We start from the raw sequence: 16,699 nt of genomic DNA on the forward strand, positions 1-16,699 counted from the left end.
AAATTTAAGGTAATTATCGGTAGGTATGTTTCTATTACCATTTTCTTAATTGTTTTAGGTTTGTTATTGTAGGTCTTTTCCTTCTCTTGTGTTTCCTGCCTAGAGAAGTTCCTTTAGCATTTGTTGTAAAGCTGATTTGGTGGTGATGAATTCTGTTAGCTTTTGCTTGTCTGTAAAGGTTTTAGTTTCTCTGTCAAATCTGAATGAGATCCTTGCTGGGTAGAGTAATCTTGGTTGCAGGCTTTTCTCCTTCATCACTTCAAATATGTCCTGCCACTCCCTTCTGGCTTGCAGAGTTTCTGCTGAAAGATCAGCTGTTAACCTTATGGGGATTCCCTTGTATGTTATTTCTTGTTTTTTCCTTGCTGCTTTTAATATTTTTTCTTTGTATTTAATTTTTGTTAGTTTGATTAATATGTGTCTTGTTGTGTTTCTCCTTGGATTTATCCTGTATGGGACTCTCTGTGCTTCCTGGGCTTGATTAACTATTTCCTTTCCCATATTAGGGAAGTTTTCAACTATAATCTCTTCAAATATTTTCCCAGTCCCTTTCTTTTTCTCTTCTTCTTCTGGGACCCCTGTAATTCGAATGTTGGTGCGTTTAATGTTGTCCCAGAGATCTCTGAGACTGTTCTCAATTCTTTTCATTCTTTTTCTTTATTCTGCTCTGCAGTAGTTATTTCCATTATTTTATCTTCCAGGTCACTTATCCGTTCTTTTGCCTCAGTTATTCTGCTATTGATCCCTTCTAGAGAAGTTTTAATTTCAATTATTGTGTTGTTCACCACTGTTTGTTTGCTCTTTAGTTCTTCTAGGTCCTTGTTAAATGTTTCTTGTATTTTCTCCATTCTATTTCCAAGATTTTGGATCATCTTTACTATCATTATTCTGAATTCTTTTTCAGGTAGACTGCCTATTTCCTCTTCATTTGTTAGGTCTGGTGTGTTTTTGCCTTGCTCCTTCATCTACTGTGTGTTTCTCTGTCTTCTCATTTGCTTAACTTACTGTGTTTGGGGTCTCCTTTTTGCAGGCTGCAGGTTCGTAGTTCCCATTGTGTTTGCTGTCTGTTCCCAGTGGCTAAGGTTGGTTCAGTGGGTTGTGTAGGCTTCCTGGTGGAAGGGACTAGTGCCTATTTTCTGGTGGATGAGGCTGGATCTTGTTTTTCTGGTGGGCAGGTCCACGTCTGGCGCTGTGTTTTGGGGTGTCTGTGGCCTTATTATGATTTTAGGCAGCCTCTCTGCTAATGGGTGGGGTTGTGTTCCTGTCTTGCTAGTTGTTTGGCATGGGGTGTCCAGCACTGTAGCTTGATGGTCGTTGAGTGGAGCTGGGTCTTGGCGCTGAGATGGAGATCTCTGGGAGGTTTTTGCCATTTGATATTATGCGGAGCTGGGAGGTCTCTTGTGGACCAGTGTCCTGAAGTTGGCTCTCCCACCTCAGAGGCACAGCCGTGCCACCTGACTGGCGCACGAAGAGCCTTCGGTCTTTCACGTCAAAGACTGAACTTGATAAGATTCAACCAATGCCAGCAGAAGACAGATGATGGCTGAGGCCAAGTTGTCACCCTCTTACCTCATGTCCAAGACCACCATTTTTTTAGCTGCACCCCCAAAGAAACGTACAGCAGGGAAGTTGAGACCCAGGTGTCCACTTGCAAGAGTCAACAGAAGCTCTGGAGTGGCTAGATTGTGGACCACAAACCGTGGGTCCGAAGTCAACACGGGAAATGTTCACACACGCATGTAAAAGGGTCTCCCGCACTCTCGTCCAGGCTAATACCCTTTCCTTTTCCTAATCTTGTGTTTACAAAGTCGTTTGGCAAGGCTTTCAGTAGAGTGCAAATACTCCTAAGAGATTAGACTCCCCCAAAACAAAACAAAAACTGATTGCAGACCACTGACACCTGCACTTCAGGAACAGCAATGTCAGCGGAACACGGAAGTTACGGAGTTTTTTAGCAGAGAGACCAAAAAAAAAAAAAAAAATCAGCTAGTTCCATGAAAATCAACCAAGCAAAAGGTTAAGAAGCAGAGAACTATCGAACCTGGTGCTTTGGTAACAAGGGTGACTTCTAAAGTAACTCTCCTAACAACACAGCCCTTTCGCCGCCTTCGCTCAGCTGACGCGCGAGAGCGGCCAACATAATTTAAAAACCTTAGGTTTTACCATTAAATGCCTAGAAGTAAAATTAAAACTCCAGTGGAAATTTGGGACAGGAATTGCAATTAAGTATATTTTAATGTTAATTCCTTACGTTTCATTGTTGGCATAGGGTAGAGATACTCAGATGCTCACAAATTTGAGATTCAAGTTTTGATATTTATTGAACACCCACAGTGTTCCGAGCCCTTTGTTCACCTCTTCCGTGTATGTTATTTCATTTAACCCTCACAGCAACGTTTGTCCCTGTTATATATCAGGGAACAGGATCGGGGAGGTTGCTTGACCTGCCCAAGATCACACAGCTACAAAGTGCTGGAGTTGGGACCAGAGTCTGGGACTCCTCACTCCATGCCAAGCCTTCTTTCCTGGTTTCCTAACGTGCTGACCCAGTAAGAAATTGTTATTGTAGAAACATATGGTAATCAAACCATTGTTTGAACCCTGTGGTTAAGTTTAGAATCAAGGGCGAACACCGAATAGCTGTAACTTGGTTGGTTGAAAAATATAAGGGAGGCAGTGTGATGTGACAGAAGAAAAACTAGATTGAAAATCAAGAGACATCAGTTTACTTTTCTGTAAAATGGTGGTAATAAAACTCATCTTAATTATCTCAGGATATTGTTTAAGGATAATGTATCTGAAAGTGCTTGTAAGAGGTTAGGATGTTATAAATACTATATTCTAAACTTTTAAAGTCTTTTCCTCAGAATAAAGTAAAGCATGTCATAAAAATGTATACTCCACAAAGGCTGGGACTGTGTTGTTTGTTCTTCACTGAGTTCTCAGTGCCTAAAACAGTGCCTGGGACATGGTAGGCATTTAATACGTATTGAATTAATGAATGACACTAAACATGATTTATATAAACAGACACCTACCCCATCCCCCTTCTTCTGTTTGTTTGTTTTTCCTTCAGTAAATAATATAGGTCACATACCTACAGTACCTAAGGCTTCCACCAGATGTCAGGCATATTTCCTCCACTGAGCCATTGTATTTCTTTTCTGGTGAGTTGAGAATATTATGTAAACAACGTTTTTCAAATAAACCTCGAAAGAAAAAAAAAACAGTTTACTTATCATCAACACTGTAGCAAGTTTCCTTCTAAGTCTTTGAGAGAAATTAGTTGTTTCTTTTGGTCAAAACATTTTTGTGAAACTTCTGACCCTTAAAGAGTCTGATAAACTTTCTGCTAGCCTAATTCAAGCAGTTTGCTGGTGCTTAGGATCTAATTATCTGACCGCATAATTTTTTTTTTCTTAAATTTATTTTATTTATTTTCTTTTGGGCTGTGTTGGGTCTTCGTTGCTGTGCGTGGGCTTTCTCTAGTTGTGGCGAGCGGGGGCTACTCTTCATTGCGGTGCACAGGCTTCTCATTGCAGTGGCTTCTCTTGTTGTGGAGCATGGGCTCTAGGCACGCGGGCTCAGTAGTTATGGCTCACGGCCTCTAAAGCGCAGACTCAGTAGTTGTGGCACACGGGCTTTGTTGCTCCGTGGCATGTGGGATCTTCCTGAACCAGGGCTTGAACCTGTGTCCCATGCATTGGCAGGCGGATTCTTAACCACTGCACCACCAGGGAGGCCCTAACCTCATAATTCTTATATCAGATTTCTTTAATTAGCAATTCATCACCATTACATTTCAGTTTATGGTTTATTTATTTATTTCTGATGTCAGCTCAGTATATTTGTTCCTCTGAATTCCAGCAAGGAAGAGCATGACTGGTATCCCCCTCGATACACCTGCGGCTGATCTGTTCTCTTAAACAGCGGTTATTGCAGCCCACAGGCTAAATCCAGCCTGTCACCTGTTTTTGTCTGGCCCATGACCTAAGAATGATTTTTTTATATTTTTGAATGGTTGAAGAGAAATAAACAGGAGAATAATATTTTGTGAAAGTTATATGAAATTCACATTTCAGTGTCCATAAGTAAACGTTTATTGGGACACAGCCATGCTAATTCCTTTACGTATTGTCTATGGCTGCTTTTGGGGCTACAATGGCAAAATTGAGTCTAAAATATTTATTATCTGGCTCTTCACAGAAAAGTTTGCCAATCCCTACTCTTAAAAAAGAGTTGATAAAAACTGCAAATTTAGGGCACTGTGTGCTTCTTGGTATTCATTTTTCTGAATGATCATCATATTCTTTGGTTTGATGGTCCAGGTTTTTTTGTGTGTGTGTTTTTTTTTTTCCCACCCAAGCTTAAAGGTTAATTTGGTAACTTCTTCTGTTAAAACATTTGGTTAAAGTTTGTTACTTAGAAACCAGACTACCTTCTTCCTGTTTCTCTGGCAGCGTGTGCCTATATACATGTGTAGCATGTTTGAACAGCTAAACTAACCAGTTTCCTCCACACCTTGTATCAAAACAGAATTAACCTAGACAATTAAAAAACTGTTAAATTATAAAAGTATAATTAAAATAACACTTCAGTATGGCTCTTAATTATCCTATTTTAACTACTGTTCTGTTTAATACTGACTTAGACTATACATATGCACTACCTTGATTTAATCAAGCCATATCTGTCCTCTTTGTTCTTTTTCTATACCAAGACATAGTTTATTTTTTTTGTTTTTTGAACTTTAGACAACTATGCTTTAAACATCTGGTGCTTTCAGTGTTTTTGAACTTCTTAGTATAACGCAAAAATTCTGCCAGTTTTGTTCTTATTCATGATGACTTTAAGTAGATCAGTAGGAATTCGCCAGACCAGGAATAATCTAAGACCATTTGTAACCCTATGAGAAAACAGGTCTAACTTCTTGTTTATGTTGTTTAGTTATTTAAGCACATATTTCTGACACTTCTTTCAAATGATGGAGGAATTTGGAATTTGAAATGACTTTTGTGACAAGTGTACTTCTGGCTAATTGTCCTGTGGCAAACCAAACGCCTTATTGTTTGCAACTTTTTTATGAGCCAGATTTGTTTTTTTTTCAATGAGAGTTATTAACTGCTTTTACTATATTCCAAAATAAATTGTTATAGAATTTATGATATTGATAAGTTGATCTGGAGTGAAATCACTGTCTTCCACAAGTATTTACTGAATGTGAATTGTGAGTGGGGCTCTGTGGGTGCTGAGAAGAGTCTTATTTGAGGAAACCAGCAAGATGATACTTTTCTCTTAGATTCCTAGGTGAATCTGATGTTCTAGTCACTTGAAAGGAGTATCAGATTCATTCTGGTCTCCTGAGGCTGAACCTATTTGGAAGGTTATAATTTTGAGCTATTTCCAACAGGCAAGTCATACTTTGGCTCTTAGATCATAGCTCATCTGGTATTAATTCTGTCTTGCGTTTTGCCGTAATGATTTTGAAAAACCTAGGCATGGTGACACGGTCTGCTCACTAGTGGGCCATCAGATATCTAACATTTCAGGTTTATCTAATTTGACCGTTTGAGAAAAGAAAAGCTGCTTTTTATTCTATTTAGATAACCTAGAATGTGAAGGCTCTTATTTTGCTGAGATGATTTTGAAAACCTAGCAGCTGAGGAACACAAGATTCTCTTAGAGCCTTGAGCTTCACTCAGTTCTGGTTTGGGTGTTGTCTGTTTGGCTCCATTTCAGGCTAAAGGTCCCAGATAATCATTCTCTTCTGGGCTTTGGGTAGCTGGCCCGGGAAGTGTATCTCTCCAAAAAAGAAGGAGGGAGCACAGAGGGCACTGGTACCAAGGGTGATGCATCATGTGAGATAGTCCTAGGAATAGGATAAGATTTTTGCCTGAACTTCTGTGTGTGTGTGTGTGTGTGTGTGTGTGTGTGTGTGTGTGTGTGTGTGTGCGTGTGGGACGGGAGAACTTGCATATGCTCAGAAACCCACACATGAGTGTATATGTGCGGTTCCTCTGTGTGTGTGTGATGGAGAGGCATGGTCATGTGAACAGCAAATGTGGTGATGGACTATGATGCAGTAAGGAGAAATAGCATTATTTAATACAACCATACTCAAGGTTTAATCCTACGAGGATAATTATTTATAAGTGGTTGTGACTTTGATCTACTCAGTTTCACCCACCCCTTGGGATTTTTCTCACTCTGTTTAGCACTGTACTGCCATAAAACAGTCTGCTTTTAAACTCTAAATCTAGCATTGCCCAAACACCATCCCTTGGTTTTCTTTCTTTGTTTTTAATTGTGGTAAAATACACATAACATAAAATTTACCATCTTAACCATTTTTAAGTGCACAGTTCAGTAGTGTTAAGTATATTTACATTGTTGTGAAACAGATCTCCAGAGCTTTTTCAACTTGCAAATCGAAAACAATATATCCATTAAACATCAACTCCTCTTTACCAGGATCCTCTGGTAACCACCATTCTACTTCCTCTTTCTATGAATTTGAGTACCTAAGATACCTCATATGAGTAGAATCATATATTATTTGTCTTTATGTGACTGTCTTATTTCATATAGCATAATGTCCTCATGGTTCATCTATGTTCTAACACGTGTCAGGATTTCCTTCCTTTTTAAGGCTGAAGAATATTCCATTGTATGTATATACCACATTTTGTTTGTCCATTCCTTTGCCAACAGACATTTGGGTTGTTTCCACCTTTTGGCTCTTCTGAATAATGCTATGAAGATGGGTGTACAAATATGTCTTTGAGATCCTGCTTTTAATTCTTTGGGTTATATTCCCAGAGGTTGGATTGCTAGATGATATGGTAGTTCTATTTTTAGTTTTTGAGGAACCTCCATACTGTTTTCCATAGTGGTTGCACCATTTTACAATCCCATGAACAAAGTATAAGGGTTCCAGTTTCTCCACATCCTTACCAACACTTGTTATTTTCTGTTTTGTTTTGTTTATAAGTTACCCTAATGGGTATGAGGTAATAGAACATTGTGGTTTTGATTTGTCTTTTTTTTTAAAACAGTTTTATTGAGGCATAATTTACACGTCATAAAACTCACCCACTGTTACAGTTAAATGAGTTTTCTAAATGTATGTTGTTTTGCACCTATCACCACCATCCAGTTTTAGAACTTTTTCATCATCCAAAAAAGTTCCCTTGTATCCCAGCTCCCACCTATAGTCCCAAGGCAACCACTGATATACATCCTGTTTCTATAGTTTTGCCTTTTCTAGAAATTTTGTATCAACAGAATCATATGTAGTTTTTTGTTTCTGGCTTCTTTCACTTAACATAATATTTTTGAGGCTTATCCATGTTGTAGCAAGTATCAGTAGTTTATGCCTTCTCAATGCTGAAAATATCCCATTATATGAATACCACATTTTGTTTATCCGTCACCTGTTGATGGACACTTGGCTCATTTACAGTTTTTGACTATTATGAATAATCCTGCTATGAACATCTTTGTCTTTGTGTGGACATATGTTTTCACATGTCTCTCGGGTAGATACCTAGGAGTAGAACTGCTGGGTCATGCAGGGTAACAGTATACTTAACATTTTAAGAAACTGCTGAACTGTTTCTTGAAAGTGACTGTACCTTTTAGAATCCCACCAGCAATACATGAGAGCTCCAGTTTCTCCGCATTCTCACCAGTGCACCGGGTATATTGTCAGTCTTTTGTATTTATAGCCATCCTAGCTAGTGAGTAGTGGTACCTTATTGTAGTTTTAATTTGCATTTCCCCAGTGACTAATAAACCATTCATATATCTTCTTTCTATAATTGTCTATGTATATCTTTCACCATTTTAGGGAAGTTTTAGATTTAGAGAAATGTAGCTAAGATAGGACAGAGAGTTCCCGTATACCCTGCACTCAGTTCCCCTGTTGTTAACATTTTACAGATGAACCAATATTGATATTGTTATTAACTGAGCTCCATGCTTTATTGAGATTTCATTAGTTTGTTTCCTAATGTCCTTTTTCTTTTCCAGGTTCCCGTCCAGAGTACCATTACATTTATTCGTCATGTCTCCTTAGGCCCCTCTGGCCTGTGACAATTTCTCTCGCCCGTTTTATAACTGGTTGGATTGTCGTCTGCTTACTGAATTTTAAGAGTTCTTTATATATTCTGGACACAAGTTCTCTGTCAGATATATGATCTACAGATAATTTTTTCCAGTCTATGTCTTATCTTTTCATTTTCTTAATGATCTTTTGAAGAGAAAAACTCTTAATTTTGAGGAAGGCCACGTTATCAATTTTTTTCTTTTATGCATTGTGCTTCTCGTGTCATATCTAAGAAACTTTTGCCTAACCCAGGGTCACAGTGATTTTCTCCTGTGTTTTCACCTAGAAGTTTTATAGTTTTAACCTTACATTTCAGTCTATAATCCATTTTTGTGTTAATTTTGAACTAATTTTTGTGTATGGTTTAAGGTAAGGGTCTAAGTCCCTTGTTTTGCATGTGGACTTAATTATCATATAATTCATGTGGCTCATTCCCTTACTTCATTCAGATCTCTCCTTAAATGTTAGCTTCTCAGAGAGCCTCATCTCACCTGTCTTACCTAAAATAGCACCATCGTCAGTATCCCATTGCCTTGTTTTAGTTTCTTCGTGGCACTGTTATATGACATTACTTTATACGTTTTTGTATTTCTTTATAATCTATACTCCACTAGATCGCAAGCCGTTTGAAGACAAAAACTTTATTTTGCTTCCTGCTGTATCTCCAGGGTATAGAACGGACCTGGCAAATAGTAGACCTTAAATAAATATTTGTGGAATGAATAAATGCATGTGTATATGCTCACAACTTACTAATAGCAGTGATCTTCATGAAGTATTCAGGCTATACCAGAAATTATATCAGTATGTGAGGATGAAGCAGGTCTTTTTATTGTGTTTTTAAAGAGCTAGAGCTAATAATATCAACATTCTTGGGTTGGAAGCCATGATCCTGCAATTCATTATGATTACTAAAAAATCCTTGAAAAATAATCCTTAATATTGGAGAAGTCTGCTTTTCTTTGAGCTTTTTTTCTCCCCTCGTTAAACCTAGGGTATTCTTGTAACATAATTTCTTGCAGATATTGAGCCTCAGAAGTTTATTTCATTGAGTTAAATTTCTTAATAGAATGTATATACTGTGATCTGGTTGCAGTTCAGGATAATCTGAATATTTCTTAGCACCTTTACAGGTCTTGCCCACTTTTGACTACTAAGTTTAACACCTACTAAGTTAGCCTTTTTCATTCTTGTTAAACCTCAACTCTGTGTACAGAGTTGACAAATCAATCTTCTTGAATCACTGCCTTTGTCATATTACTTCCCTATTTAAAAATCTACAAAACTCCACTGACTATAGAATTAAGGAGGCACTCCTCAAGCTGGAATTCAAGGCCCTGTGTAATCAGGACCCACCTTCCTTTTTTAATCTTATCTTCTACTGCTAAATTATTGCAGGACAAAGCCTCACTTCGGCCAGACCTGCCTCCTTCCTACCCTTTAAAAAATGTTATCTCTTCCCATACCTCTGAGCTGGCTCATGATGTCCTAGCCCAAATACCCCCTTTTCCTGAATGCCCTTCTTGTCTCTTCCAGACTTTCCATGCTTTATATGTCCATGAGCTGAACTTAGATTCTGCTGCATTCATGAAACCTTCTTTGAACCCTAGAGGCAGCTAACTCTTATGAATCTCTCCTTTCCTTACCTAGATTCTTTTAGCTCTTGTTTTATTAGTCATTTGGGCACCCAATAAAGTGCTCTCTCCTTCTTTAAGGATTTCTTGAGTATGTATTGAACCTGGATTTCTTGAAGACTGTAAGCACCTCCTTTGCACCGTCAACTTCTTAAGGTCTGGGATTGTATATCCTTAGTAACTGGCACACTCCAGTGTTGGTGGAACTAAACTCTACTGATTTGTTGTACTTCTGGAGTATGGAGCCCAGTTGTAAATTCTAGTTAAATGAGGTTAAATTTGACAAGTTTCTTGTCCTTCTCTTCAAGGTCACACTATAGGCCTTTACTACTTGTTTATTTGATATGACTTTGATACGCCCTTACTGAAGCTTTGGAAGGCAATTAAAGAAAGGTTACTCAGACTGTAAAAATCTTAGTTTTTATTAGATTTTGGAGAGAGGTTCTTATTTTACTACTTGAAATAATTCTAGAGATAAAGATAAGGTTAAAGTAAGGCATCTTCTCCTTTGGTAAAAGGACCTTTCTCTTTTGTCTCACTTATTTTTTCCCTATTGGATAATTTAATGCGATCATTTTAAGGGTGAAATTGGATACATGGACTCCAAGCATGAATTTAAGAAAATATTCTGTTAATTCATATTGAATAATCTTCCCCGTTGGTTTCTCGCTTTTTTAGTAGAATTCTTTTTGGAATTTAAGTGACTTCTTTATTCTTCTTAGCCATTTCTTCCAAGCTGTCACCACCTCATGTTTAATTCTGTATAAGCCCAACTGCTATTTTTCACTCATTTCCTGTGTCCAGTTTATTACAAGAAAAACATTCTTGTTAAGAGCTTCTCCGTAGAGTTTCTTGAGATGAATATTTAACATCTTCAGTTTGAGAAATTGATTAAACTGCCATTTATGTTATCTCTCTGAGCTCAGCCTTTAAATCTAGACCTGGCATAATATGTAGGGATAAAAATCTTGCTGACAGATTGGATGTGGAGTATGAGAGGAAGAGAGATGTCACTTTGACCTGAACAATTGGAAAGATAGAGATGGGGATACCTACAGGTGAACAAGTTTGTCTAGAATGAGAGCTCCATTTGGACATGTTGAGGTTTTTTTGATACCCAAATAGAGATGTCAAATAGGCAGTTTATATAAGTCTTGAGGGCATTCATGGCTCTTTTTCCCTCCCTCCCTCCCTCCCTTCCTTCCTTCCTTCCTTCCTTCCTTCCAACATGTAAGGATCAAACCCTGTTACTAGTTTCTTACTTCTTTAGATGATTATTCAGTTAATTGATTTTTTTTTTTTTTTTTTTGGGTATGCGGGCCTCTCACTGTTGTGGGGTCTCCCAGTGCAGTGCACAGGCTCCGGACGCGCAGGCTCAGCGGCCATGGCTCACGGGCCCAGCCGCTCCGCGGTATGTGGGATCTTCCCGGACCGGGGCACGAACCCGTGTCCCCTGCATCGGCAGGCGGACTCTCAACCACTGCGCCACCAGGGAAGCCCAGTTAATTGATTTTTTAAAATTCTTTTTTTCTAATATGCAGAATTAAGGTGATTTTTTAAATCTCCAAACACATGAGACTTTGGAGGGTAATTTTTGATGGTTTCTGATATTATCGACTTTTGGTAGGAGGTGGTATTCTATATGATGTTGATTCTTTGGTAGAGTTGAGATTTCTTTTAGGGTCAAGTATCTGAACAATTTTTCTAAACATCCTCTGTATGCTTAAAAATGTTCTCAGATTAGTTTTTGTTGTTCTTTTAATTTATTTTATTTATTTTTGGCTGCGTTGGGCCTTCATTGCTGCACACAGGCTTTCTCTACTTGTGGCGAGTGGGGGCTACTCTTCATTGCGGTGTGCAGGCTTCTCATTGCGGTGACTTCTCTTGTTGCAAAGCACGGGCTCTAGGTGGGCGGGCTTCAGTAGTTGTGGTGCACGGGCTTAGTTGCTCTGCAGCATGTGGGATCTTCCTGGACCAGGGCTCGAACCCATGTCTCCCACACTGGCAGGCGGATTCTTGACCACTGCGCCACCAGGGAAGCCCTCAGATTAGTATTGAGCGCAGTGTTCTCCCATATTCCCATTAGATAAAGCTTATTAATTATGTGTGTAGAAAAGATTAAGTTTAATTTTAAAAATAAAAATGCATTAAGTGATTATAGATGAAAATGCCAACTGGCTTAATATTATGGGAGAAGCTTGTAGTACATTTTCCATTGAGAGCATTAGATACAGAGGAGTTATTTCTAAACAATTTGGGCAGAAATGACCATGATGTACTCTGGAGAATTGTGTGATGACTCAGAGAACCTTTAGTGATGACGAAGATACTGATGTCAGAGATATATTGAGAGAGTTTGGATGAAATTGAGTCATCAAAGTGAAACAGAGTTATATTTCTAATTTATTGTGATCTTCAAGTTATAAGTAGCAGTGGAAGGAAGGAGAGTAATAGGAAAGTAGGAGAAGTATAAGTGGCAGCAAGCTTTTGATAGTTTTCTTTTTTAAAAACAGGGAAAGCAATCCCGTATATAACTTGATCTTTCCCAAGGAAAGATCTCCAAAACTAACTTGAACACGTAAACCTTTAAATGGATCAAGTCAAATGTTTTGTTGCTCTGGGTACACTGCAGTAAGTCATGAGTGAAAAAGCACTGGTGGATCCAAAAGCTTAACATCTTTGAAATGAAAAATACTCTAGACCCCTCCTAACACATCATCAAAGTCACTTTCAGCATTCTGTCTACAGCACCATCCTTTAGCTTCCTGTGACTCTGTCCATTTGTCATTTCCCCAACCTTTATATGGGGACAGAGGAATAGTGAAGACCTTGAGTGAAGAAGCTGTAAGAGTACCATTATCAGCTGTACTTCTACTCTGGGAATTCCAGCAAACCATGCAAACAGAGGTGTGGGGTGTGAAGCAGAGTTCACGGCGCTGACAGGGGCACCAGTTAGAGAACTACTTAAAAAGCCTTCATGAACTGTTGTTTAATCCTTACACAGTGTTTAGACTTAGAAACCTTTTCAAAGACAATAATTTCAGGTATTAATTAGGGATTTCTGTGTAACTGCAGAGAGTGATGGATACATTTATGAATATCCCTGAACCTTCTAACATAAAGCAAACTAGTCTACTTTGCAATAGGTTTGTAGTAAGTTTGAAATCAGGAAGTATGTATCCTGCAACTTTTGTTCTTTTGGGAGATTATTTTGGCTGTTCTATCTTTCTTGTATTTCTATATGAACTTAGGATCAACTTGTCCATTTCTACAAAAAAGGCAGCTGTGGTTTTGATAGGGATTGAACTGAATCTGTAAATCAATTTGGGGAATATTACTGTTTTCACAATGTTAAGTCTTCCAGTCCATGAACATGGAGTGTTTTTCCATTTATTTAGATCTTCGTTGATTTATTATTTTTTTAATAAATTTATTGATTTTATTTTTGGCTGCATTGGGTCTTCATTGCTGTGCTTGGGCTTTCTCTAGTTGCGGCAAGTGGGGGCTGCGCTTCGTTGTGGTGAGCGGGCTTCTCATAGCAGTGGCTTCTCTTGTTGCAGAGCACAGGCTCTAGGTGGGCAGGTTTCAGTAGTCGTGGCGTGCGGGCTCTAGAGCACAGGCTCAGTAGTTGTGGTGCACAGGCTTAGTTGCTCTGCGGCATGTGGAATCTTCCTGGACCAGGGCTCGAACCCGTGTCCCCTGCATTGGCAGGCAGATTCTTAACTACTGAACCACCAGGGAAGCCCAAGATCTTCTTTAATTTCTTTCAATGATGTTTTGTAGTTTTCAGTGTACAGGTGTTGCATTTCTTTGATTAAATTTATTCCTAAGAATTTTATTCTTTTTGATGCTATTATAAATGAAATTGTTTTCCTAATTTCATTTTCAGATTGTTCATTGCTGGTATATAGAAATACAACTGATTTTGTACATTGACCTTGCAGTTTGTTTATTAGCTCTAACAGTTTCTTTTTGGGGGGTGAGGGGTAGATTCTTTAGGGTTTTCTATATATGAGATCATTTCATCTGCAAATAGAGACAGTTTTACTTCTTCCTTTATAGTTTAGATATCTTTCATTTCTTTTTCTTGCCTAATTGTTGTGGTATACCCTCACTGTTGAATGATAATTTATCTGGGTTTAAAATCTAGCCAAAAGATGTTTTTCCTTCATTCTTTGAAGATATCATTCCTCTATTATCTTGTAACCAGTCTTGATAACAATCTGATTCCCCTTCCTTTTTGTTGACCCTCTCATATTTCACTAGTAACTTTTATGGTTTTCTTTATAACATTGGTAATCTGAAGTTTTACTATAATTTGTCTGGATACAAAGTTTTTAAAAAAGTTTATTTAATTTGTTTTACTACTCAGAGAATTCTTACTCTCTAAAGGTTCATGTCTTTCATCAATTCTGAAAAATTCTCATCCATTTGATGTGTTAGATACTATTGCCTCTCCTTCATTGCCTCTGGTCTCTCTGGAACTCTGAGTTATAGACTTTAAAACTGGATTTAGCTCTAATGTTTCTTAACTTAAAAAAAAAAATACCATCAGCCTTTAGCAGTATTCAGGCTTGTATATTCAGCCTATCTGTGGAGGTTTTTAAAAATCTCAGTAGGGACTTCCCTGGTGGCACAGTGGTTAAGAATCCGCCTGCCAATACATGGGACACAGGTTCAAGCCCTTGTCTGGGAAGATCCCACATGCCACGGAGCAACTAAGCCCATGTGCCACAACTACTGAGCCTGCGCTCTAGAGCCTGTGAGCCACAACTACTCAGCCCACGAGCCACAACTACTGAAGCCCGTGCGCCCAGAGCCCGTGCTCCGTGACAAGAGAAGCCACTGCAATGAGAAGCCCTTGCACCACAACGAAGAGTAGCCCCTGCTCACTGCAACTAGAGAAAACCCGTGCGCAGCAAAGAAGACCAACACAGCCAAAAATAAATAAATTATAAATAAATAAATAAAATTTAAAAATCTCAATAGTTATGGTTTTCATTTAAAATATCTCTAATTGTTTTCATTTAAAATATCTCTAATTGTTTTTTCAGAACATTTAATGAATGCTACTCTATCCTTTAGGTGCCTGAGGGTATTAAATATACTCATTTTAAAGACCTTTTTAGATGCTCTGTTTTCTCTGGGATTTTTTTTTTGGGGGGTGGGAGGTGGGATTTGGTTAAGTTCTTCCAACCTCCTCAAAGTTGGCCTGCAATCCTGTGTGTAGCTGATGGCAGCTCAGCACAGCCCTTGCTCACCACGATGGCTTCTTGTTTATTTTCTTCCTTGGGGGATACGTCTTCATTATTTTTAGGCTTAAAGAAAGTTTTCCTTTTTTTAAAAAATTGGATTCTAGCTATGCATGTATCAATTAATTTTTATATCTTTAAGTCCTTTTTCTTTGGTACAGGAGGGTGAGCTCTCAGCATGTGCTCAATCTGCCAGTTTGAACCAGAAATCCCTACACTATCCCTTCAGCTGGTTTATAATTCACTTTCATAGCACTGTCTCCAAAGGTCTCTGTATGGCCTTTTTAGCAGAGACTTTGATACACATTTAATGAGTGGCGTGTGGTTCTTTATTCCCCTGGCAAACTCCCTAATGTATTAGGGCATTTAAAATTACTTTTAGATTCTTTTGGCCCAGAAATTAAATACCAAGGCCGATTTAACAGGCAGAGTTGACCTCATGCATTTATTACATATGAGAAATACTCCTGTTTTCCTGTGTCCAGGTAAACTCCTGAGAACATTATTTAGTCATCATTACTCCTCCCACTCAAGAATTTTTACCATCCCAAATGGCCTGTCAGATATCCTTCTTTGACTTCCTTATCAGGACATCTCTTCCATGAGCCCTTCACCAATTTGTACTTTTTGGTTTAGCTAAAACATTGTTTCACGTAGAGTGGAATGGAAAGTAGAATCATAAAATTTCACTATTGAAAAATATTTGTTGCGCACCCACTATGTGTCAGTCACAGTGTCAGGTAAGCAGTGTGAACACAGTGGTGGAATAAACCCTATGGGCCCTGCTCTCATGAAGCTTACAGCCTCTTGAGTGAGGCCAGTCAAAAAGTAAATGCTAATTATATGTAATTGCAAACTGTGACGAGGGCTATACAAGAGAAGAAAGGGATACTATGAGTGAGTACAGCAGAGACTTCTATTTCAAATTTTGTAGTAAGGAAAGGGGTTTTCAAACTTTTTAAAACAGGGGTGGAACATTTTATTTATATGAACTCTTACATGGAATGGAAGTGGAGCTGCTCTTATTGAAATGAGGTTGGCACCTAATCCCCTTGCTCTCCTCATTGGATTCTGAAGCACCTTGTGGAATCTTTTGATGCCCAGGGAATACATGTGAAAACCACTGTTCTAGAACCATCCCCAGACCAATTAGCTGAGGCACAAAGGGCTTTATTGTCCAGAGTCATATGGGTCACTTCATCTGCTTAGTACCAGAATTGGAAGGTGAACCCAATTCTCCCACACTTGAGTTCTTTCCACTCTCCACTGCCCCTTCTTCCCCTTTGATGCATTTTTATTATAAACTGAAGGCATTTCAATCTCTGGTATTCTGTAGTTCATTTTTTTTTCCCCCTGCAATTAATTTCGCCCGTTGTTGTTCACATTGCCCTTCATATTCCGTGCTTTCATCCCTCTTGTATATCCTTACAGTTTGTAGCCTTGAAAGATGTTATCCCACCACTGTTTTGTTTTTATTATATTTCTGCTATGCCGTATGAATCTACTCTTTTATTTTCTGCTAAGCATTCGAGCACATGCATTCATTTCATTCTGTAGAATTGTATTATTGATATCAAAGTGTTTATGTTAACTAGCTAGTGGTCTGATTTGTTGGGTTGCCTTTTCTTGCCTCTTCTTTTATCTCAAATGATAAGGGTTCTTTCCCAGTCCTGACAACACTTAGGTTGTTAGTCTGGCTTCCATTT

General features: G+C 38.5%; 1 protein-coding gene across 9 annotated transcripts in view; it reads left to right on the forward strand.

Moving 5' to 3' along the window:
• The window catches only part of DTNB (dystrobrevin beta), a 243,996-nt gene that overhangs the window by 133,484 nt on the left and 93,813 nt on the right, over positions 1-16,699 (forward strand). The window contains exon 11 of one of the 9 annotated variants that reach the window (XM_060026986.1): positions 14,600-14,670. The exons of the other annotated variants lie outside the window; for them this stretch is intronic. Coding sequence (XP_059882969.1) covers positions 14,600-14,643 — 44 coding nt within the window. The 3' untranslated portion in view covers positions 14,644-14,670. Of the gene's footprint in view, positions 1-14,599; positions 14,671-16,699 lie in introns of those variants that run through there. 9 annotated transcript variants of the gene reach the window in all.

Source organism: Delphinus delphis, chromosome 12 (genome assembly GCF_949987515.2).
Source record: "Delphinus delphis chromosome 12, mDelDel1.2, whole genome shotgun sequence".
In the NCBI taxonomy this organism is placed as follows: domain Eukaryota; kingdom Metazoa; phylum Chordata; class Mammalia; order Artiodactyla; family Delphinidae; genus Delphinus; species Delphinus delphis.